Consider the following 23,066-nt stretch of genomic DNA (forward strand, 5'->3'; position numbering starts at 1 on the left):
AAGGTGTCCTGTGGCCCACAGCCGCCTCCTGCTTGTTTGCTTCTGGCTGCGGGGCAGCTGCCTGAGGGCTTATGGACCAGGCTGACAGTCCCCAGCTGCAGGGTGACAGGTCTATCAGGTTTTGTACAAGGGTGCTTCTGAATATGAGGTACAAGTGGCATCGTAGATGGCTGGTCAGAGCTGCTGCGGGCAGGGGGGGAGAAAAGAAGAGCAAGAAGGGCTGGCAGTGTGTTACTGCGGCTCGGCTTGCTCTTCTGCTGGTCAGACTGTGGTGAACACCTACAACGAGGACAGAGGTTGTTTCTCGAGAGCGCGTATCCATCCCTGCCTTTCTCTCTGCAGTGTGCTTTCAACCGAACGCGGTCCCCTGCCGCCTGCCCTCTCTGCTCTGCCCCATCCCCTTCCCCTCGCCGCAGGAGGAGCGGGGTGTACGGGAGCTGCCGTGCCGCAGGGCAGGGACCAGGCTGGTGCTGCACCGGTGGTACTGCTGCACCGACCCACCCGCGGAGCGGGCTCGCCGCTCCTTGTCCGTTCGGCTGGATGTCGGGGATCGTCTCTTGCTTCTGGGGGATCTCGGTCCAGTTGTTTCCGTAGCCGTTATGTAAACCAGCACGCAGCCCCATCTTGGCTGTCCCTCTGGATGGCTTTTTTGACACGCTGGAGCTGGCATGGTTAGCAGGACCTGCTGAGCTTCACCCTAATTGATTCCTTTCATGAAGCATCAAGAAAAGGAAAGCTGGCGATGTAGCCGCCCCGTTAACAGCCCTTGTCTTGCAGACAAATCGCTGCTGGGGTAGACAGAAAACTAAATATTCTTATCAGCACCCAGGGTGAGCCTCACGGGCTCCTGCCTCCGTGCCACCCTCCCTTGTGCACCTCTTCCAGGGAGCAAGGGGCAAACGGGAGCATCCGAAGCTGGTGCGTCTTCTCATCTCCATGGCAGGAGTGGATGGGTGGCAGGAGCCCTCTGAGGTCCAGGGGAGCTGGGTGGGAGTCCCACAGGCTCCCACCAGCCAGCACCCCGTCCTCAGCCCATCTCCATTCCCGGCATACCACTGACCTGCTTAATTGACCTTGAACATTTTCCTAGCGGCAGTGCTGGCCGCTTCCTCCTCCCTCTTTGCTCCCGCACACCCAAGGCCAGCCAGGATTTCCTCCTCTGCTCAGATGCTGCAATGCTCAAGACTTTGCAGGGAAGGAAAGTGTAATTAAGCTGATAAACACCCTGGAGGGTGCAGCTTGCTGTGCCTAGCCCTGGAGCTGGCCCGTTTCCCGCAGCTCTCGAGCCCCATGCAGGTGCCATGGATGGATGAATCAGTGAAAGGCTATAAGGAATATTCCAGCAAGGCTAATCTGTGAGATAAAAGTTACCTGAGTGACCTGCCCAGGATCTAAACGTTAATGAAAACTTGACAGGAGGAACTGCTATAACTCCCAGCTCTGCCAGGCAGGGCTGGGGGGGCTGGAGAGGTGCAGTAACCGGGGAGTAAAGGGGAAGGCGATGGAGGCTTTGGGCAAGGGGCTGGTACATGAAGGCTGCTCTGCCCATGCTCCGTCTTGTGCAGTTGAATCTCCCCCCCACCAGAAGACATTGCGGAGCAGTTTCCGTCTATGGGGGGACCTTGGATGGCAGGACCAAGCAGTTGTTTTCTCTTGCATTGTCTTCCCTTGCCTATGAAAAATGTAATTCTCTCCTCTCCCTTCACCTCTGGTTTGTGCTGCCTGCAGGACAGAGGTGCAGTCGGGGTGCTGGCAGTGTCCCCCAGCTGTGGGGCAGCCCCCTTGCCTGGCTGGGCTCTGCTGCCGCTACCTGCTCCATGATAGGGGCCCTCTGCTGTCCTTGAGTCATGAATCCTCCAGCATCTTCCCATAACCCAGCTTGTCCAGCACAGCACCATTTGGGGCACATGGTGCAGGCAGCCGCAAACACAGAGGACCCCGCTGGGCTCATGCGCTGGGGATTTGAGGCAGCTGAGGTTGGGACTGTTGAAAGTCTGTGAATCCGTGTTGTTTCCCAGTGCCAGGGCGGTATTTTGGGAAGGGGGTCAGATGGGAGCAGGCACCCGGCTGTGTCCTCTGAAACGCCCTCTGTCCCGAGTAAGGTTTTGCAGCCCAGCCTGTGTGCTTTTTAACTCCCCTCTTGCCCATCACAGCACGCTGTCTGTAGATATTACTCGAGCCCTTGGGCCAGGATGTGCCAGCACAAACCAGTGACAAGGGCTGGACTCCAGTTGTTCACATTGACCTTAAAAAGGGGTTGCCTTCATGAAAAGGGCTGTGACTGTCTCTCTCCTGACGGAGCCGAGTATTTTTATACTTCGCTTCCTCAGAGCTTGTCTCTTTGCATTACTGCTGGAGAAAGATAGCTACAGAAATATTAAAATAGCTAGAGGAAAGGAGGGGGTGGGTCACTCCCAATTTGCAGCTTTACTTTCAGGCCTCTCAACTCAATTATCTAGAAAATTGGGCTCCAAGGAAAATCAACACAAGCTACCATCAGGTAACAGAGAGCAGCGCAGATGAGCTCCATTACAGGGTCGCACTTGAAAGCTCTCCAGTCTTGCCGTAGCTAATGCTGCTGGCTGTTTGCAATGGTTCCTAGCTCTGGCTTGGAACCCCCCTCTCTGCATAGCGTTGGCGTGGGTGTTTCTCCTTGCTGAGCCTCGGTGCCCGTAGCCAAAAACGAGAGCTTGCAGGAGGGCACAGCTCATTGTATACCGCAGCACCTTCCCCTGAGCCAGGCTAGGGACCGCTCCAGGTACCAAAGCCTGGTTTTTAAGTTGCTTGCAGTTATTTAAGGTGTTTTGCCACGGCTGCACTATTCAGTTTGCTTTGCGCTAAAGTAGATGAATGCCTATAGAAGTCCCATCTGGTATCTATAAGCTCTTTACTGTATCTTGCATGAAAACTCAGTGACAAAATCCCCTAGAACTCGGTTTGCTTCTTTACACCATCTTGGGGTTTTGTTTGCAAAAACAGGGATAGTCTGGGGGCTTCTAGAGGGAAATCATTGAAAAATAAGGAGGTCAGCTGAAGTCTGTGCTTTGGAAGTAGGTGACAGGGGAGCGCTAGGGAGCTCACCCAGGTTTGGTCTCAATTCTTCATAAGCAGGGTGTTCAGAGGCAGCTGTGAGAAATGCTGTGTATGGGAAGCGTGCCCGGCCCCAAAAGCGAGCCCCCGCTGCAGGAGGACATCATCGTGGCAGCAGATCTAAAACCAGAGCTGTGCCGAGGGCCCTGATGTGACGGTCCCAGCTGCCCTGCCTCGCAGAAGGCACGCGGCCAATGTGTGCACCGTGCACAGGGGTCACCTGTAGAGCCAGAGCTGAATGCAGCCCCATCATTTTACACGTCTCTTCTGGAGCGATGTGGGCTGGGGCAGAGCATGGTGGAAAGGAGATCGCTGTCGCTGCTGCTCAGCAGCTGCTTTGGCTCAGCTGCACTGTCGATACGGGTTTGCATGCAGCTGATGATATATCCGGGCTCTACTTTTGCAGTTCCCTTTAAGAAAAAAATAGGGAATTACAGATGGAGAAACCTCTGGGGAAAAAAAGGAAAAACAAACCACCATTAAATTTGCAAAGCCAAGAGCACAGGATTTAATTCTGATGCTTTTTAAGTTGCACATGCAATTTAATTTTATGCCTGCTATTCCTGCATTATGCAGCAGTTGTTAATGTGTGGTCACACGCCCCTCACCCCGTTGGGCTCCCCGGTGGTGCCAGTGATGAGGGGCTGCAGCAGAGCAGAATGCCTGCTCGCCGGTGTCCCCAGCTGGGCTCGCTGCCTCGGAAGAGCTGGCTCCTGCCACAGCCATCCAGTGCCTTCATCAGTCACACATTGTCACCAGCGCTACTGCAATGGACTGTTGCAGAAATGTTTGGTGCAGCATTTCCACCCCTGATGAGAGTCTCCATAGGAAAACCCACTGTTCTTGTGGGACCCAACTGCCCCACACTCACCCGCTTCCCTATGGCATGGTCCCCACAGGCTTGGCCGGGGCTCCCTGCTGCCGCTCCCCTGGGGCTGGGTGCTGTACTCCCCATAGGAGGGTGCAGGGATAGAGCAGCAGTTTCCCAGAGTAGCTTTTCTTTTGCAGCAGCAGCCAGAAAGGGTCAGTCACCAGCCCTCAGCACCCCCAGGGCTGCTCCCGTGTTGTACAGAGGGGTAAACTGAGGCACAGTCTGTGCCCGAAGCCTGTGACTGTGTGGGGATGGACCAGAAGATCCTCAGGGCTGGGCAAACTCATCTAGCCGTACCAAAAAAGCAGTGCTGTATAGAGAAGCCAAAGTCTCTCCCAAACTGAGAGCAAAGAGAGTGATGCGAAAACGCTGGAGGAGAGAGCAGAGGGGCTCCCCAAACACGCTGGCTCTCTCCCCTCGCTGCACCGGAATGGAGGGCTTCATTTTGGGCTTCTCAAAATGCAACCTTCTGGCTTCTCCTTTCCACAGCTGGTCTTAAAATGACACTAAATTATTAAAGGAGAAAAAAAAAAAAGAGCATTGAAGCAAAAAGGATTGTGAATTCCGCCCCCCCCCCCCCCCCCCCAAAAAAAAAAAAAAAAAGCTAATCTTGGCTCAGAAGAGCTGCTCTGGCAGGGCAGTGGGAGTTCAGGGGCTGGGCATCAGCCTGGGCATCACTGGCAGGGCAGCCCAAGCAGAAAATGCACCAAATCCCCCGACCCTGCATACGGAGTAAGTCTGTGTTTGCAAGTCTTTTCCTGACCCCCTCCCCACCTCCGCCCCTGCACGCACAAGACCTGGACTCGGGAGCTGGTGAGGGTTAGTTTTGTGGTGAGGCTGTGTGGCACCAAAAACTGGAGCCTTCCAGAGAAATCCTTAGTGCTTGCTGTTGAATGGGTTGCAGAGCTGGTGCCCAGAAGAGATGGTGTTTATCGACGCGAGGGAGGGCAGATGTTCCCTTGGCCCTGTGAGGGTCAGGAGGGTTTTATCAAAGCAAGCAGGACAGCCAGCGTGTGTCAGTTAGGAAACGGTCTGGTTTTCTGTGTGCTGGTGACATTACAAAGGAATTGCAGTTGGGTTTCAGGCCAGCATTAAAGATCTGCAGAATCCATCAAGCTCAATTCTGTTAATCGAGGAGGAAGCCCCAGGGCGTGCGCTCGCTGGCTGGCTGGCCCCGGGCTCACACCTCCCTTCCAGCCTCCGCTAAACACGGGCTGGACCCAACACCTTTGATTTGCTTCCACCACCACGTGCACAGCCCAGACTATCTTCTCCAAGCAGTGAGACCTTGTTTGGCAGCGGAGAAGCGCTGGAAAACCTCGAGTGTGCTTCCTGTAAAATGTAATAGCAGCCTGCACGCTACGGGGAGCAGTCTGCGTTGGCTGCTGATGGGGATTTGGGGACGTGCTCGATGCTGCAGTACCGCTTCTGTGATTCAATACTGTTATACCAGCACTTAAGGATCTGTTCTCCCTTCCCTGTGCTCGTGTAACTCTAATTACTGCTAATAGAGTATGGATCCATTCAGGAATTCAGGCTACATGCTGTGCCTAGGTTTGGTTCGCAGTGCATCTTGGTGGCATCTTCAGTGCCATTTCCATTACCTGGAAACATCCCCCCATTTCTGCCACATTTTACATCATTAACAAAGGGCAAAAGGGAGTTGCTCTGATGGGGAATGAGGCACCTGAAGGGGGTAATACACAATAAGGAGACCCCAGATGTTTCCCAGCCCCTCACTTAAGGATCCCTGCCAGGACGACACAGCCCTGCCTGACGCGCTGTCCTGCCCAGCCTAGCTGCTCTCAAAGCCGGATTCTCCCTGGGGAACAGAGAGCTCACTCTCTGCAGCTCATTTCTCTCTGCCTTTTTGAGTTTCATCTCCTTTCCCTCTGTTTGGTTGGGGAAGGTGGGTGATTCCCAGGCTGGGGAATAAGCCCAAGGCGCAGGTGCTGCTCTCGTCCCTGCTCCCCTCTGTCTCACTGGCGGTGCCTGGGGTGGTGGTTTGCTTGCAGACGTGGGCAGCGGTGACTTGCTTTCTCTTTCCAGCGGGGCTGGGGAAGCCGCTGCAGGCACTGGGGGCACAGGGACTGATGGGTTACAGGTCAGCCTGTGACAATAGGTGCACAGGACACGTGGATGACCCTCGGCATCTTGCTGGGCATCTGTAATCCAGTGTCCTTGGCTGGTGGGGGAACCTTTGGCTCACAGAGGATGTCTAGAGAGCCTGGGGCAGACGTTTCCTGCCATGTTCTACCTGCACGATGATGGTTACAAGCATAAATCCTAATCCATGTGTCTTTTTCTAACAGGTCAGCCTTTTAAGCTGGACCCCAAGATGGCTCACAAGAAGCTGAAGATCTCCAATGATGGGCTGCAGATGGAGAAGGACGAGAGCTCCTTGAAGAAGAGCCACACGCCCGAGAGGTTCAGTGGGACAGGATGCTATGGGGCAGCAGGCAACGTCTTCATTGACAGCGGCTGCCACTACTGGGAGGTGGTGGTGGGATCCTCGACCTGGTAGGCAGCACCGTTGTCTTCCCTCCCTCTTCTAGAGGCCCCCAGATTTCCCCAGAGATGTTGTGGGACATGCTAGGGTTAAAGGCCAGGATTTTGGCAGAGCTGCTCATGGGCAGGGAGGTGGTCGAGACCTTAAATCTGGGTGGCTGTGGCTTTTAAGGTTTATGAGTTTCTCCTTTCTGCCAGAAGCCTTTGGGTCTGGTCCAGTCAGGCTCCAAGGTGAAGCTTGTATCTTCATTTCCCTCACTTGCTGAACCTGCTAATGCCTGCTAGGGCTCAAATCTCACCTCAATGGCAGAGCAGAGGTGCCACGGAGCTTTAAATCTGCTGGTTTTCCCATGTGCGGTGCGCTCCCCGGGCTGTCTCGTGCAAGGTTCCGCTTAGCTGGGGCAGACATGGTTATGAAGTCTGAGCTGGAAGGCTAAGCAGAGGGGGACCACGGCTAAGCAGAAGAGACAGGGGTGTCTCCAGGGGAGGCTTGCAAAGACCTGGCGAGCCACTGAAATATGTGAGGGCAGGCAGCTCAGGGGGAGCCTGTCCCATGCCTGCTTCACTCTATTTCATCCTATATTCATACCCCAGCATTGCAGGCTGGCAGGAGAAACCATCCCAAGCAGTGGGTCCCCCTACTCATGGGGACATTCATCTCTGCTCTGTGATGGCAAAGGGGCCAGCGGAGCAAAGCAGAGGGTGATGCTTCGTTTGCCGTTTGCTCTCCATTGCCGTGTGCTGCTGCCGCGTGGCTCTGCCTCGGGAGAGGCTGCCTTCAATGCCACGATCTGTTTCTCTTGAGCGAGGGCAAGTCCATGTCTCCCTCTGACCGGCAGGAACACAGAGCTTTGTCCCCACCTTGGGGCAGCCTGGCATCTGCTGAAGGCCACCAGGCTTGGTGGAGCACCAGGAGCAATGGCAGCCCTGGACGCAGCACCTCCTCTGCAGTGATTGCTCTCAGCTGGGGCTGTTCTCTGGTCTAGGCTCCACAGGTGGATGCTGCAAGAGTGGGAGGGCAAGAGCCCAGCCTCCCTGTGCTCTGTGGGAGATGAAGGCAGCATTCCCAGGGGTTACAAGGACGGGGATTGCTTTAGCCCCACTCCTCCCCAGCAGCCTGCTGCCTTCTTCCCAGTGCCCTTGTCAGAGATACTTGCACAGAAGCACAGCCCCAGGTACAGCTTCTTGCTCCCAGTAGTGGCAAGGAGCATCCCTGACCCCGCAGCACCTCCCTACTGCATCTCAGCAGGCGCCCCCAGCCCAGACTTACCCCCAAGCCCAAGTCCCTGCCTGCAAAACACATCTGGGCAGAAGCAGAAGGAATGAGTCAGGGATGCAAGCTTCGTTAAAAAGCAGTTTCTGACTTCAGCAACTTGATTTGTGAGTTGTTTCTCAAGCAATAATTATATCTGGAGCTGTTTCTTAGAAATGGATCTGTTCCAGGCGTTGTTTTGCTGATGACTGAATACTGCAAGACCTTCAGAGGAGGAAATAGCTTTCAAATATATAGCAGCTCCTTGGGCTCTGTGGAGGGGTGCATTCAGGTGCAGAAGGAGCATGGCCGCGTTAATTGAGTTGGCTGTGGCTGTGACTCAGAGCGAGCCCGGAGCCCTGACTCCTGGTGAGGCTTATAGCAAGGATGCTCTGATCAAAGACAGAGTGGGACCTGCAGCTCTCAGCAGCCTTCAGTGCCACCTCCCGTCTCCCCAAGCCTCAGTCCCCTGCGCTGACACCCGCAGCCCTTCCCCGCTTCGCCCCATCCCTTCGTTCGCCCTTCGGGCAGGGCGATACTTTTACACAGGTTAACACTGCCAGTGCTGTTCGTGTGCTGCCTCCTTCGTGGTGTGTAATGAGGACTCAGACAGTCCTAGAAACCCATGTCCCTCTCCGGGAGCTCCAGCCGAGGAGGAGCTGGTATTTGAGTGCTGCTGCAAAACACATCTCCTCTCCCTCAGACAGATCCGCCAGGAATGCAGCACACACCAGCCTGGTTTGGGGAATGGATCGTTGACTGGCTTTGCCCTTCTCCCTCTCCTGCTCTCCCCAGCCAGTTACTCTTGACCAAAGCTTGCTGGTTCTTCCAACTGACCAGAGGGATTTTGAGAATAGAGAGTGGCAGCAGTGAAAAGCCAAAGAGGCACAGCACATGCTCTCTTCGTGTCCCCTAACTCATGACCACAAACTTCAGGGAAATGATGCTCTCCTCCCAGGAGGGAAGGTCTCACAGCAGGCTGGCAGCTCCGCTCTGCAGTGGCAGGGGGAGCGGATCAGGAGCTTTGTGTCCCCGGGGGTTTGGAGGAGAGGGGTGTCACTTCTTGCCTTTCCCTGAACCCTGTGCTTGCAGCTGCTGCCTGAGGCAGAACAGCAGAGCTGATGCTCGGGGGTCATTAACAGAGAAACCCCTCTCCCTGACCCAGAAAGCTGGCTGTTGTTTCTGGCTGTGCCTGTCTCCCCTCTCTGTTGGGGAAGGGGGGCTCAGCCTGCTGCACAGCAGCAGCCCTGGCTCAGAAACCGCTCCCAGTGCTCACTGCCATCAGGCTCAGCCTCCCATCCAGCCCCAGGCTGAAAAATGCCTTCACACAAAGCACACTTAGAAGTGAAACAATTGGGGTTTATTATGGAAAGCCCCTAGCAGGCAGATCCCCAGAAAGCCTCTGCTACCAAGCTGAGCCGGGAGGCATTACAGCAGCATTATCAAGCTGCTGTGTTGTTAAAGCTGCTTGTGCCACACAATGGGGGTGAAATGGACGGTTCCTGCTGCAAGTGCCCAGCTGTGTCACCTCTGTCTCTCGCCCTGCCTGGCAGCAGGAGGTTGCATGGGGAGGGAGTGGTGCTTTTCCCCAGTGAAGCCTCTGCAAGCGGCTTTTCAGCCATGTAAAGCTGTTGCTGTGCTGCTTCCACAGTCGGGTGGACTTTTAAAGCATGGGGTGCCAGGAGCCGTCAGGGCTGGACTTTGTTCTGTGCTGAGGCTGGAGGTTGCTAAGCAAAGTTTCTCCTCTCTTGCAGGTACGCTATCGGCGTGGCTTACAAGTCGGCCCCCAAGAATGAGTGGATCGGGAAGAATTCCTCATCTTGGGTCTTCTCCCGCTGCAACAACAACTTCGTGGTGAGGCACAACAACAAGGAGATGCTGGTGGAGGTCCACCCGCAGATGAAGCGTCTCGGCGTCCTCCTGGATTATGACAACAACGCACTCTCCTTCTACGACCCGGCCAACTCCCTCCACCTCCACACGTTTGAAGTCTCCTTCATCCTACCGGTGTGTCCGACCTTCACCATCTGGAACAAATCCTTGATGATCCTCTCGGGTCTGCCCGCCCCAGACTTCATCGATTACCCAGAGCAGCAGGAGTGTAACTGCAGGCCCCAGGAGTCCCCGTACGTATCAGGGATGAAAGCCTGTCACTAGGCTGCCCTAGCCCTGCCCGTGCCCTACAGTGGCACCAGCGATGCCGGCAGGTGCCGGCAGTCGGAGTCGGCTGCCGGGAGCCTGCTGGCAGCCGTGCCGGAGAGCCGCTGTGCAGCCGTAACGCTCCAGCAAGCGAGCACCTTCCCACACGCAGCTCAATTTTTTTTTTTAAGGGGAAAGAGGAAGAACCTCTAACCACGCTGAAAATAAACTCCTGTTGGCAAGCTCCGCTCCGTGCGCGTGTGCGGCTTGTGCAACTCCTTGGTGGTGTGCTCTGATCTCTCCCGAAGTGGATTGTCAGCTGGATGGTTTTGTCTTCCCTTGGGGGCTGGAAAGGCTGGGACGGGTTTTTGGGTGACCTTCTGAGGCACTGCTGCGGTCAGGGGGACGTCTTGTGTGTCGCTGCAAGGCGCAGGTTGGAACAGAAGGGATTTGCTTTCTGGAGCCTGTTGGTAGCTTGTCTCGAGAGCCAGGGGGGACCTGAGCATCGTTTTCTGGGAGGACTTTCTGTTTGGCTGAAGTTTGATAGCTTCTCTGGTGTGGTAGATAATTGCATGGACCCCTCGGGCTTGGTGAGCGCAGGCGTTGGTTATGAGGTGGATGGTGGTTATGTGGTGGATGGTCTGCGAGAGCGAAGGCAGCGCTGAGAAGGACGGTCCTGCTGCCTCTCTGGCTGCGTGCATGCTGCTGCTGGCCATGTTCCCTGTGCTTGGCTGGGATTGCAGTCCCACAGTGGAGGGCAGCTGGCCACGGACCCCCACCCCACCATGTCTTCTCCTTTGGGAGCTCACCAGGAGTCAGGGAGGCCCCCACCCTTAAGGAGCAAGCTGAGGAGCATCTCGCCCCCGGCACAGAGGTTAGGCAGATGCTCCTTCCCAACGCAGGGTCCAGCCAACTGTGCCCCACCACCTGCGGCTCTGAGTAGACCTCCATTAGTTTCACGTCTAGGGTCCCTGCAGAAAAAACACACCTCCCCGTGCCGAGCAGATGGTCAAGTCCTGCCCAAAGACCATCTCTGTGCTTGATGACCCCAAATCTCAATTTATGACCCCAAATCTTGGGTCTTGGTTTGTTTTCCACCATGGTGGTGTGAGCGTGGAGCCGTCCTGTTTTCTCTGTGGCAAAGGACTGAATCCCTCCCAGGGCCTGCAGCCCCTGGTTACCGGGAGCTCTTCGGCTGCCACCAGTGTCCCCAGTAACTGCAAGCACCAAGTCCCCTGGCCAAGCTTCAGTTTCCACATTTTCTTAAAAGCCAGGAGGAGCTGGGCCGGGCACATCGGTCCCTGTGTCGCATGGAGCAAAGACCCAGCGTGGGCACCTGCAGCCAGGGTCCGTGGCACGATTCGATGCGGGTGGGCATGCAAATGGCCACATCGTACCCACGGCAGGCGGCGCGGCACATCGGGGGAAGCGAGGAGGTCAGGGAGCACGGTGGCCCAAGACGGGCTCGTGTTTGAGCTTCGATTTGTGGTGTTTGAAAACCCTTTTTGCTCCTCTGGATGTGGTGCTGTCAGGTGCCTCGGTGGCATTGCACGGGGACCGTCAGGCTGAGACCTCCTAGTTCTGCCAGCCTTTTCCTATTTTTTTTTTTGGATGTTGCTGATAGGGAACTACCTCAAAGCCCAGCCTCAGGGGTAGGTGGCCAGTTCAGGCAGGGTGACAGCACTTCGAGGTTTGTCCCACAAGGGCTGCGGGAGAGGCTGGTTGAACTCGGCTGGAGCCAGTTGGCCCTGTCCAAAAGTGGGTGCTCCCCACCAGCAACCTGGCCTGGGGGACACTTGTCATTAAGTCTGGCGGTGGCAGCTGCCAGGTGATAGCTTTGTCCAGGGAGAGCGTTTATAAAAAGAGTCTGTTTCTCAGCACAGCATCCCTCCACTTTACCTGGCTGACGTTTTTGGGGACTGGCCGCCTGCTGCTGCGGGAAGGGAGGCGGGTGTCCCCTGCGGGGAAGGGATCTGCCACCCGCACTGCCGAGCCGAGGGCGATTCTGCCTCTGATCCGGGCTGCTTTCCCGTGGTGCTTGGCAAGGGCTTGCGGCGGGTGGTGCATCCTTCCCCAGTGGACAGAGCGGTTTTATTTGCTTCTTCTGGCCCCCAGAGCGCGAGCACTGGGTGGGGATGCAGCAGGGTCGCGTCTGCAATTCCCCACAGCTAAGCACACAAACACAATTGATTTTAAGAGGGTAAGTTGCCGTTTTCAGTTGGACGTTTTTTCAGAGCCGCATGGGGCTATCACGAAAGTCTTTTTTCCCCGTGTGCCGGTCCCGTCCGGGGCTGCTCGTAATGTGTCAACCTCAAACGAATGCCCAAGCACTGGAGATGGATTATAGCGTTTGCAATCCAGGTGCCAAGCTTTCCGCCGGCACTGGCACCGCTTTGACTGGCTTATTGCTAGCGGACTCGGCGCATCCGTTAACTCAGAGCACACGAGCCATTAATGTGACATTTGCACCTGATGAAATTGCACTAATCGCGGTGGGATCCCCCTACCCCGTCGCACAGGTCCCGGGCCAGGCGGGAGGACGAAGCGGGAGCTGGCGTGGCCCCCCCCGCCCGGGGGAGCCCCGCACCCCGAGCAGGCAGTTCTGGGGACGGGAGCCCTTTCCGAGTCACCCACCTCTTCCCCTCCTGGTTTTGGAAAAGCCACCCCCACCCGGGCGTTACCAGGAGGGGGGCAGAAGCGGCCCCATCGCTGCTCCCCCCCAGCCCATGAGCGAGCGATCCTATTGGTTAAAACCGCCTGGTGTATGATGACACAGCAGTCGTTTCAGCCAATCCGAGCCCCTGCGGGCTCTGCAGCCCTGGGTTATGAATGAACGCGTTTCCCACCGCCCCTGCGGGGGGGAGGGGGGCGGGCTGGGTGCTGCCGCTGGCTCCTGCTGCTGGCTCCTCTGCTCCCGGTGACTCCGTTGTACAGACTTGGGATGTGGTGAACCCCTGGTTACCCTGCGACTCGTCAGCCTCTCCTCTTCCGTGTGTAACATACTTGTTTCGGGTTTGGTTTGGGGGAGGGTTGTTCTTCCTGTTATGTTTTTTCCCTTTTTTGTTGTTGGTTTTTTTTTTTTTTTTTTTTTGCAAATTCTTTGTTAATGTGTATATATATATATATATATAAAATATAATATAATATATATACGTTACTGGATATGTCTGTGTGTGGCGGAGATTGTGCAATGTGTGACATCCCTGGTCCTGGGGTGCTCTCTATGGCAATCACAGTTGGCGTCCTCCAAACCTCTGACAAAATGCAGACCGTGAATCTCAGGGTTACCCAGGCGCGGGTGTAGCAGTAAGTCAGCAACACAGAAGGAAAGGCCTTTACTTAATATAATCCAGGATGGGGCTGAGAAGCCAGCCCAGCTGAGTCCTGGCTGGCAAAAGCCCCTGAGAGCACAGCAGGCTCCACAGGGCAGCTCAGCAGGAGATGGGAGGGTTTGCTCTCCCTGGCGATGATGCTACGTGGACCTGTCAAACATTTGGCTGTGCATCCGCAGGAGCAGGGGGATACATGGTACCACCCAACTGCAGCATTTCTTGTCTTGGGCTGCAGCCCAGACTTAAGAGCCTGCGGGGGTGGCAGGTCACATGGGATGCTAAACCCCATCCAAAAAGTCCATACACACAAATATTCTGCACCCTGCTGTCAGCCCCCAGAGGATGTCATGCAAAGGCACGTTGTCCAGGTTGTCAGGACCCCAAGTGCTGCAGCCTTCCCTTGTCCAACCCTTTGATGGCCACAGGGACTGCTGGCAATCACTGAGTGCCAGCCAGATACTGCTGGAGCCTTGTTTCTGCTGCCCTTGACCCCAGCTCCCGCTCGCACCCCCCCCAGTGCCTCAAGAGCTGCGGGAGGGCAGGGATGGAGGCTGACCCCATCCTTCACATGGTGCTGCACTGAGCTCATGGTGGGGCCAAGCACTGGCCGTGACATTTCTCCCCTCTGCCGAGGAGTCCCTGCCCCAGCACAGTGTGCCTGACAGCCAGCTCATCTCCCTCATTGCCTATCGGGTTCCCTTTCTGCTGTCTGTGCTTCTGTCATGGGAGGGTCATGCCAGTGTTCCCGGTGTCCCCCTGCCCCAGCACAGCCCCTCAAGCTGCCTGCACAAGCCCCGGAGCTCAACCCTGACTGTAAACCCATCCTCCCCATTCCCACTGCCCTTTGCTGGAGGTGAGGCTTTGCCAGCACGTGGGGCTGTATTTGGGTAAAACAAGCTGTGGCTGTGGGCCACAGGGTCTGATCCTGCTGCACCTGCCCCAGAGAGCGGCTTCAAGAGGCAGGAGTCCAGCTGGCCCCAGCAAGGAGAAACGTGAGGGGGCCCTTCACTCAGCCCCCAGCACTGGGCTCCCCCAGCCCCCACCAGCACCCAGACCCTGCCCCGACCCCTTTTGGCTGGGGTCCTGGGAGAAGGCAGGGCTGGGGTGGCCAACCAGGAGCACGTCCCTTGGGATGTCCCCTGGCCCCCACCAAACAGCACTGGCCCCCGGGTGGGCTGGGACCCCTGTGTTGCTCCATCCTCTCCTGGCTGAGACAAAGCTGGACCTTGTGCAGGGGCTCTGCAGGCTGAGATGGGGCCACTGGGCAGAAATCTGCCCCCAATTGCCTGGAGAAGAGGTGTCGGCAGAGGGTGGGGAGCCCAGGACCTGCCTCGCCAAGGGGGAGCAAAGACGCACAGGCCCACGGAAGACAGAGCCCATCTTTGTTGAGCATAAGTGTCTAAAATATTTATTAAGTGGAAAACATATGCTGCAAACCAACACTGTAGAATTAAATATTTCTTACTTTATTCCTTTGCTCTAGGCTTTTTCCCGTTAAACATTAACCACCAACACATGGAGCCGGGCCTCAAGATTGAGTAGCTGCTTTCATTACGGGACAAATCTGTGGCATTTGCATTATCTCAGACCTCTGCTCTCTCTGCATGGTGTTGCTGACAAACACACCTGTAATGAGCCACTTGCTGGGGCCTGACGTTAATACTCCTGCTTCTACACAGCACCATCAGCATGAAGACCCCACTAATCCAGAGTCCCACAATGAGCTCTTGCTGCAGCCCCAAGGGGTCACAGCCCACGTTTCCAGACCTGGCATTCCCTGCCCCAGAGCCTGGCAGGGCAAGACAGCCCCAGACAACCTGCAGCTTGCCAGGTTGTTGTCCCAGCCCCAGCCCCTTCATCCATCCTCCTGTCACTCTGCTCCAGCCAGCCTGTCCTGTGACAGGAGGTGGGGGGGTCTCAGTGGGGATATGCAGGTGCTCCTGAGCTCCAGCCACTTGTCAAAGTGAGGACACACTCTGAAGAGTCAAATCCTGCAGGGAGCTGCTATGTCCTACCTTGGTCACTAGAGCAAAGCGGTTCTGCAGCGATGGTTCAGCCCCTGTAGTCAGCTTGGGCCCTGCACTGGGAGATGGGTGCCATCACTGGCCATGGTCTGGAGGGGATGGTTAGGCTTGCCTAAAGCTGCCCTGGCTTTCCTGGCTCCCTTTCAGAGGGGTCCCAAGGGTGCTGGGTCTCACTCTGGGTGGTGTTAGCAGTTCCAGCCCTGTTGCTGTAAGTGTGCCCAGCCAGCCTGGGGAGAACCCCAGCAGGGGGGGACATAAGGGCTGGGGTCCTGCAGCATCTGGGGAAGGGGAGTGCGTGGGAGCTGCTCCTTTGTCTAGGGCAGGTCCGGAGACCAGGAAGCAGATGGTCCCAGCTGGACCTGCAGCTTTGCTCACCTGGCTAAAACTCTGCCCTTGCAACAGCAGAAAGAGGAAGGAGATGCCATCAGGCTTGAAGGTGAGAACATGAAGAAGCAAGAGAGTGACTCAATACGGGTGACGGCTGCCGCAGCCAGCGCTTTGCAGACTCTGATGGTCTGGTCAGGCCCTGGGCTCACAGCCCTCCAGCCCCCCAGCAAAGGATGAAGATGCTGCTCTGTTGCCAGGGATGCCCTGAAGTGGGGACAGTTGGAGAGCAGGTACCAATGGCACGAGATGGGAAGGTCTCCGATTGCCTTCTGTGCTCCTCTAACCATGTGCTGCCACCAGCACCGCAGCTGCTCTAGGTAGCCTTGCTAAACACAGCCTAAGTAGGAAATAAGCCTAATGCTGCTTTCACTAGCATCATGGGGAGTGGTGCTGCTGGTATCAGCAAGACTGGAAATAAGTCTCAGCTTTTGAAAAAAATACCCCTTTCTTCATATTCAATGTTCCCTCAGTCTTTCAAGTCCAAGCAAATGCTTCTCAGCAATCTGTGCGGTATCAGCGAGTGAAATCACGTGTTTCGGTGCATCTTCAATCTTCCTTCTCACACGGGTAATTCAAATGAACTGTGGATGTGGGTTAGCAAAGCCTGGGTTAGGGGCTAGGGCAGAGGTAGGAGGAGGCAGAGACCAGACGCCCAGCAGACACTGCTCCAGGCTCGGGGAGACTTGGCTCAGCTTTTTGGTGGCTGGAGGACCTGCATCACAGCAAGAAAAGGAGGAATACTGGGCATCAGCCACTGGAGCCTGACAAAACTCCAACCTTGAAACTTGATCCCACTAAAAAGTTGGATTTTTTTGAGTCGTCAGGTACACACCAAGAATTTAGCACAAGCCACATTCATCAAACTCTTCCAGCATTAAAAGGCAAGCCCAACACATCAGTAAAAAACGTGAGTGGATTCTCCTTTAATCTCAAATTTCCCAAATTTTCTTCCAATGCTACTGAATCAGAGAGGACACCATTTTCCCACTTGGCTCTAACACATGTGCAAAAAGCTGGAGGTGACAGGAGCACGGGTGAGCAGACCCTGCAGTAGGAGAGATGTCGAGGTGTGGAGCCCAGCCTTGCACCAAGCCCAGGTGAACACCCAAAGAGCAGCAAGGACACAAGAAGAGCAAGAGCAAGATCTGATTATTCCCGAAGTCTGCACAAGAGGACACAGGTCCTGCCCGCAAATCAAGGACAAATCACACACACTCTCTGGAAATACAGGGCTGTGCTGAGCTGCCTCCTATATCAGCGCCAGAGATTCTGCTTCCTGAGCGTAAGTCACGCTCACTTTCATTTATTCCCTTCCAATTTTCCAGAGCTCTGTCTCTACTGACTGGTGTGGAGAGGGGAGAGAGAGGAGACAGTGCTTTGAAAATGACGGTAGCATTGCAAAATCACAATGAAGGCCTGCCCAAGAGGTCTGGATGTCCCCTCCTGTGCACAAGCTGATGCTACCCAGACTACAGGATCGCTGGCTCTTTTAACAGAGGATGTTCTTCCTTGGAAGAGAAGCTGCTCGCTGAAATGAAGCAGCTGTTAAACCTTTCTACCCTCAGCACTCCCACGCTGTGCAGAAAGCAGAATTGGTCCTTTCCACATGAGCTTTTCTACAGTGTTGGGCACCACGATAGCAGAGCGGTTCACAAATACTCATTTATTTCCAGAGCCTCCATGCGATGCAGCAGTATTATCTCCGCTCTGCAGAGGGCTGGCACCTAAGCACAGGAAGGCTAATACGACTGTTGTCAGGAGTCAGCGGTGCAGGGTGCTGCATTTCTCAGAGCCGTTAACGCTTTCAGAGGATGGTGTTTAATGCTCACCCCAATGACTGCTTGCATTGACTGAGCATGGGTTTTTTTTTAAAAAAAATTGGAAAATAAAACCTTCCAAAGCACAAACGTTACCTGAATGGCTACAAATCAGCAATCAAGCAGCAGAAAGCAGAGCCTTAGCATGGGAAATTCCAGGCACCACTCTTGGCTCTGCCTGTTATCCCACCCAGTGAAAACTCCAAAACTGCAGTGAAAATATGCTCTATACAGCCCCCTCTGCACGTCAACTGAGTTCCTAGACCCATCAGAAGGTTATTCTGCTGGGGCTTCCACCCAGCTCTCACGACAACTCAACAGCAGGGACCGTCCACCTATTGCAGACAGTGCATGACTTTATGCCCCCCTACCGGCAGTGGGGACAGGGAGAGGACCAGCCACCACTGGCTCCAGGCTACCTCTCAGCGTTTGCTCCTTTTGAGAGCTCGAGAGGCCTTATCGCACTGACTTTGGCAGCGACCCCAGCAGAAAGCAATTCCATCCATGCATGCGCATGCCATGTTCCACAAACATCTGGAAAACACGAGGACGCCCACAGTGCCCCCCCAGGGGAGGGTAACTATGTCCCCCTCGGCAGTCATGGTGCCTCCTTGTGTCAGCTGTTTCTAGCACACACGTGCCAGTTCTGGGTGCTCTGGAGGGAGATGGGCTGTTCGGCTCCCTCACTGCCCCCACATACGCCATACTGCTAGCACAAGAGCCTTACGAGCGGTTAGGGTTGCTTGTAGCCAGCCTGTTCCCATTTCTTCCGACCATCTGGCAGGTTTTCTTCATAGGACAGAGAGCGTCACTAGTCGCCACAGGGAACTCAGAGGTTCATCGACCTGGCAGCCTCAAGCAAGACCCCTTTGAGGCATGGAACGAGTCAGAGGTGCCAGCCAGCCCTTGTCTATGGGTCCTCATTACTGATGAGCACAACAAGCCACGGACAGTGGCTGATGAACCACCCACTTAATGAGCCACTGAAGCTCATTGACATTAAAAGAGCACCAAAGCACACAGAGATGTAGCAGCCTCACAGAGTTTCAGAAGAGCCTGTGGAATCCACTTTCACCTCTGACAGCCACCTTTGGCTCCCACCCTGGTACTGTTGATCCCTTCCCATTCTGAGGAGAGGATTAAGGTGTCCTCTCTGGAGCGAGGATCTCGGGCATTGTGGATAGCTGTACTCACGGGCGCATTCTCCTCTACCCAGAGGAGGAAGAAACAAGCTGTGAAGCACAGCCTGTGCTCGGCAAGTGGCTGAACCACACTGGGTCTGCCTGCAGCTACTGTCTGCCATCCCCACCTGAAGCCTGCCAGGAAAGAGGAGCAGCCATCTGCCCTCAGCTCCAGCAAGCCCAACAGCCTTCTGCAGGACGGATTCTGCAGCAGCACCTTGGGATTCGTTTACGTCTACCGAATGTGTCCTCCTGGGCTCTGGCAGTCGGCAGCTCAGAGACATTTTTGAGCTGGAAGCCATGTTTGCTTTGCTTTAGGCTAACTGCATGGCGATTTCCACCCACAAATAACTCCGCTTCCTGCATTCATCCTGCAGCATTGGGGCAATGAATTGTGAAGCAGCATCAGAGAAAAATAAATTTTTGTACTTGTTTCTAAACTTGCCTCCCGGCAATTTCAGGGTTTGGGCAAAGACCTGGTTTGCCTACTTTGTCAGGAACAATAACAACTTTTAAAATGTCAGAAAGGACGAGTTCTTCAACCCACAGCCAATTTGTGGACTTCAGTGCATGAGGCAACACAGAGGCCAAGAGCTTCCAGAGGGAAGCTGCAGTGGAGGAAAGCCAGGGATCCTCTTGCACATGGATGTGGTCTAAGACATGCTGCTCCTCCCATGCTGCAGAGCAGATTAACTGCTGATAGGGATCACAGCTTTGGTGGATCCGATCAGGACTGGATGTTGCTGTGACTAAACAGGGCACTTACCCTTTCGCTGAATGAGCCTCAGCACTGCAAAGGCTGAATGGTAATCCAGATGTCTGAAGAGCTGGCAGGGCTGGGAGCTGCTGGGAAATGCAAGCCTTTGGAAAGCGAGGGTCTCAGGGGTGCTGTGAATCACACCCTCCCCATCCTGCCACTACAAGCGAATGAAGGGAAACTCCACGCCATCACTCCGGAGATTGCTTTATTGTCCATGTAATGACTGCGTTAATCAGGGAAATGAGACGTGTCTGAGAGGTGGGAGGGAGGTACACGTTATCCTCTGAGGCTTTTCGTAGCTGAGTTTCATTAGCCCGGCCCTGAACCCACATCTCCAGAATAAACCACAAGACCAATGCATGGTCCCAGTGAGATAAGAGCACCGGGGCACTGGGACAGGAGAGCAGGAGGCTTTTTCTTGCTGAGGTTGCACTGTGTGGCTCGACACACAGTCCACTTGGTGCGAGACAAGGGTAACAACGGGAAAGGTTGGGAGTGGGGGGTTATGGGACAAAGGGAGAGTAGATGCTAAGGGGTCAGCTTATATTGAGAGGGCTGCCCTGGACAGAAACGTGGCGGTGTCTCCTCTCGTGTCCTCTGACTGTGCCCAGAGCCTCTGGAGGGCAGCCATCATCCTGGACCCTCCTTTCTCCTGCTTTACCCTTCAGCCAGCATCCCAGGGCAACCACTGGATGAGTGCAGCCAGCCCCAGCATGGGACTGCTCCTTTCAGCCCGCTCAGCAAGCTGTGTATGGTCCAGTGCTCTCTAGCCACATTTCCTGGAAGCCAAAGGAAGCTTTACCTCGTAAAAAGGATGTAATTGCTGGTCATCTTTATTTCTGTGAAGGAGCTGGTCCTAGCCAGAGAGCAGGAAGGAGCTTTTTCGTCTTTCTTCTTGCTTTATTTGGTGCCTTTCTCCATTAACCTCTGGTTTCTAGGAAACAATCTCTCTTGTTGATGGGCATCTGTGAAAGTCAATTTAAAACCATTACTGACATGGCAGTTTGCTTCATAGAAGGAAAAAGACTTCACTGAGAAGATGAAATGAGCTTTGTCACTGCTTTCCAGGAATGCACTTTTAAACACATGAGGCTTCAATGTCACAAGCACCACAAATCAAACTAGAAATCGCTTCCTCAAGCCAGCCAGGAGGGGATAAATCAGCCTGCAAACTGTTAGCGTAATGAAGGTAGCTACGATCGTGTTTTTGAGGGATGTTGCCTGGCCGAGGTGTGTGCATGCAGCGCAGAGGGGTCTGAGATGCCAAGAGCCTGGGTCTGCAAGGACGGCTCCCAGAGAGGAGCTTCTCCTGCAGGGAGAGGGCAGGAGGGGAGAGCCCCAGACCAGGTCACTCTCACGGCATAGATGCACAGGACTCTGGGGCCAGGGGCTCTCATTTTGAGACCTCAAGGTCTGAGACTTGGGGGATGGAGGAGAAGGATGGTTTCTGAGATGGTTGCATGGGTTTGTGAGGGCTAGTGGCATTTTTTTGCGTGGGCTGAGGGGAAGGTTGATGTTGGCTTTTTATTTTTTTTTATTTCCTCTGGAGTTTGTGAAACAGGAAATTCAAAAAAAAATCCCTTGCCAAAGCTGAAAAATCCTACTGACTTCATGGGAGGCCTGGGGCTTCACCCCTTCTCTGGGAAGCTGCGAAGCAAAGAGACAGGACAAATTACTATTTTCATATAGCAAGTGACATCAAGAGGCTGCCTCATCTGTTCCTGTCTAGTAACAACAATGGCTTGTACTGAGATGTGATAATCCTAGCCAGGAATACAAAGCTGAAGTCCCTCCATCCATGAATGAAAATTCCTTTAACTGATGAATTCACTCCATGTTGAAGAAAAAAACCCAACAGCTTAATAAATGGACAGAACAGAAAAATTTCACCCCTGAGCCGTTCATAGACTACATGGGGTAAATGATTTATAGTGTCTGTGCTACATTGTCTGAACTGGGCCCAAATTAGTCGTCCTTAATAGAACTCTAATTGAGATTTTAAATACCTATCTGAAGTATCAGCCCCTAAAATTGACTGCTTTTGATCATTAGACACTTCAAAGCATCACTTAACATGTTGCAGAAATAGTCTCTTGGTCTGGCTACGGAATGATGGACAATAACTGCAATGAGTCCAGAAAACCTTTATTGAAATATTTCTGAATTTTAAACGGTGTGTTGAAACAGGGACTTACAGAGGTTGTCACCCAAAGTCTATTGGCATTTGGGCCCAAGTGGGGACAGGGAAGCAGGGGGTGGCCAGGGTGTGAGAGTGCCCAGTGTGGAGCGGGGCACAAAGCCCTCTGCCCCATGCGCCTGTGCCCCTGGGGTGGCCGATCGTCTCTGGCCAGCACTGCACGGGTGCGAGAGCAGCAGAGATGCTCCATCCTGTCCAACTGCAGCGTTCTGCGGGGTGCAGGGGGCAAAGACATTGTCAGCACTTTGTCTCAGAATAAAAATGATGGGGAGCTGCCAAGGGAAATGTTTGTGCAACAGCATTCCTGTTTCTACAGACCAACGTATCTCAGGCACCACCAGTGGGTACCAGTGTCTGCCGGTGAGGCTGGCACAGGACTGGTGGTGATGCCTTTGCACAGACAGTGCTACGGGACCTGGCCTCTGCTTGCGAAGAAGATCACAAGCCACAGCTGAGCCACCGAGCAGTGCATCAGCTGATCCAACATAAGGCACCACGAGATGTTTATTTTCCTCCTGGGGTCCCACGGGAGTGCAAAGAAAATGTTAAGTATCACCCAGGAGCACCAGCCCAAAAGCCAGCAGACATCAGCTGTGCAGGTTCAGCAGTAACCGCATGGCAGGACGGGCGGGCGGCAGAAGCTGTATTATGAGAGCGCGCTGGAAGCAATTACCGACGTGACAGACAGCTGCAGAAACACATGCTGACCCACCTGGAGAAAGGCAGCCAGAAACTGTTTGCCAGCCATTCTGTGGTATTTGCAAAGCTAACCTGGCCCCCTCTCCTGGGAATACCATGTCCAGGCTCATCGCAGCATCCTCCCTGGTCCGGAGCTGGTCCGTGCCATCAAGGCAGAAGCAGCACAAAGACTGTTAAATGGAAACGAGTCCAGTTCTCCATGGCAACGAGCAAGAACTGGGTCAGCTGCAGGATGCGAGGAGGCAAGCGCTCCCAGGAGTTTTAAAAGTAAACACCCAGCCAGAAAGGCACACAAAGCCATGGGGACAGGGGGGAACAAGGCGACCCTGAGCCCTGGGTACCTAGGACCCCGTGAGCCGAATCACGGCTCCTGCCCCATGCCATACAGCGCAGCGGGGTCCCCCAGCCTTGCCCAAGCTCGGGGGGATGGTAGTGCCACAGGGCTGAGGGAGAGGAGTCCTGGGAAAGCTGGGAGGCATTTCAGTGCTGGCTCCCGTGGGTGCTTCTGTGTGCAACAGCTCACCCACAGCTGCACTGAGCGGAGGCTCTGCCTAGTCTCCGAGGCACAGCCTGTGAGCACAGACATCCCTCCGTGGCCACGGTCTGCCGCCTGACTTCTCAGCAACTGTGCCCCAGAAACGCATCCTTCCCCCTATTTCTCAGCCACGCTGAGCCAAGTGCCTTCTCGTCACACGGCCCCTGCTTTCTTGTCTCTCCCGCCTTGAATTTGGCCCTTTTTTATTCACAAAGATTGGCAGGCTGACATACATCGCCAGGGATTCTCTTTGCAGAGACCATCCATGTGAAAA

At 54.7% G+C, this 23,066-nt stretch overlaps 1 protein-coding gene and 1 long non-coding RNA gene across 5 annotated transcripts in view; one reads left to right on the forward strand and one right to left on the reverse strand.

Annotated features, from left to right (window-relative positions):
• MID2 (midline 2) overlaps positions 1-12,917 on the forward strand; it is a 136,409-nt gene extending 123,492 nt beyond the window's left edge. For all 4 annotated transcript variants that reach the window (XM_049828256.1, XM_049828255.1, XM_049828258.1 and 1 more), the window contains exons 9-10: positions 6,274-6,481; positions 9,476-12,917. In XM_049828256.1, coding sequence (XP_049684213.1) covers positions 6,274-6,481; positions 9,476-9,878 — 611 coding nt within the window. In that variant the 3' untranslated portion in view covers positions 9,879-12,917. The remainder of the gene's footprint in view (positions 1-6,273; positions 6,482-9,475) is intronic.
• Positions 2,408-4,906, reverse strand: LOC126050416 (uncharacterized). Its single transcript, XR_007509543.1, has 3 exons — positions 4,759-4,906; positions 3,962-4,467; positions 2,408-3,500 (listed from the first exon to the last, which is right to left on the reverse strand). It is a non-coding gene; the product is annotated as an uncharacterized LOC126050416 (long non-coding RNA).
• Positions 12,918-23,066: the final 10,149 nt, after the last annotated feature.

The sequence above is a fragment of the Accipiter gentilis genome, chromosome 24 (genome assembly GCF_929443795.1).
Source record: "Accipiter gentilis chromosome 24, bAccGen1.1, whole genome shotgun sequence".
Lineage (NCBI taxonomy): Eukaryota > Metazoa > Chordata > Aves > Accipitriformes > Accipitridae > Astur > Astur gentilis.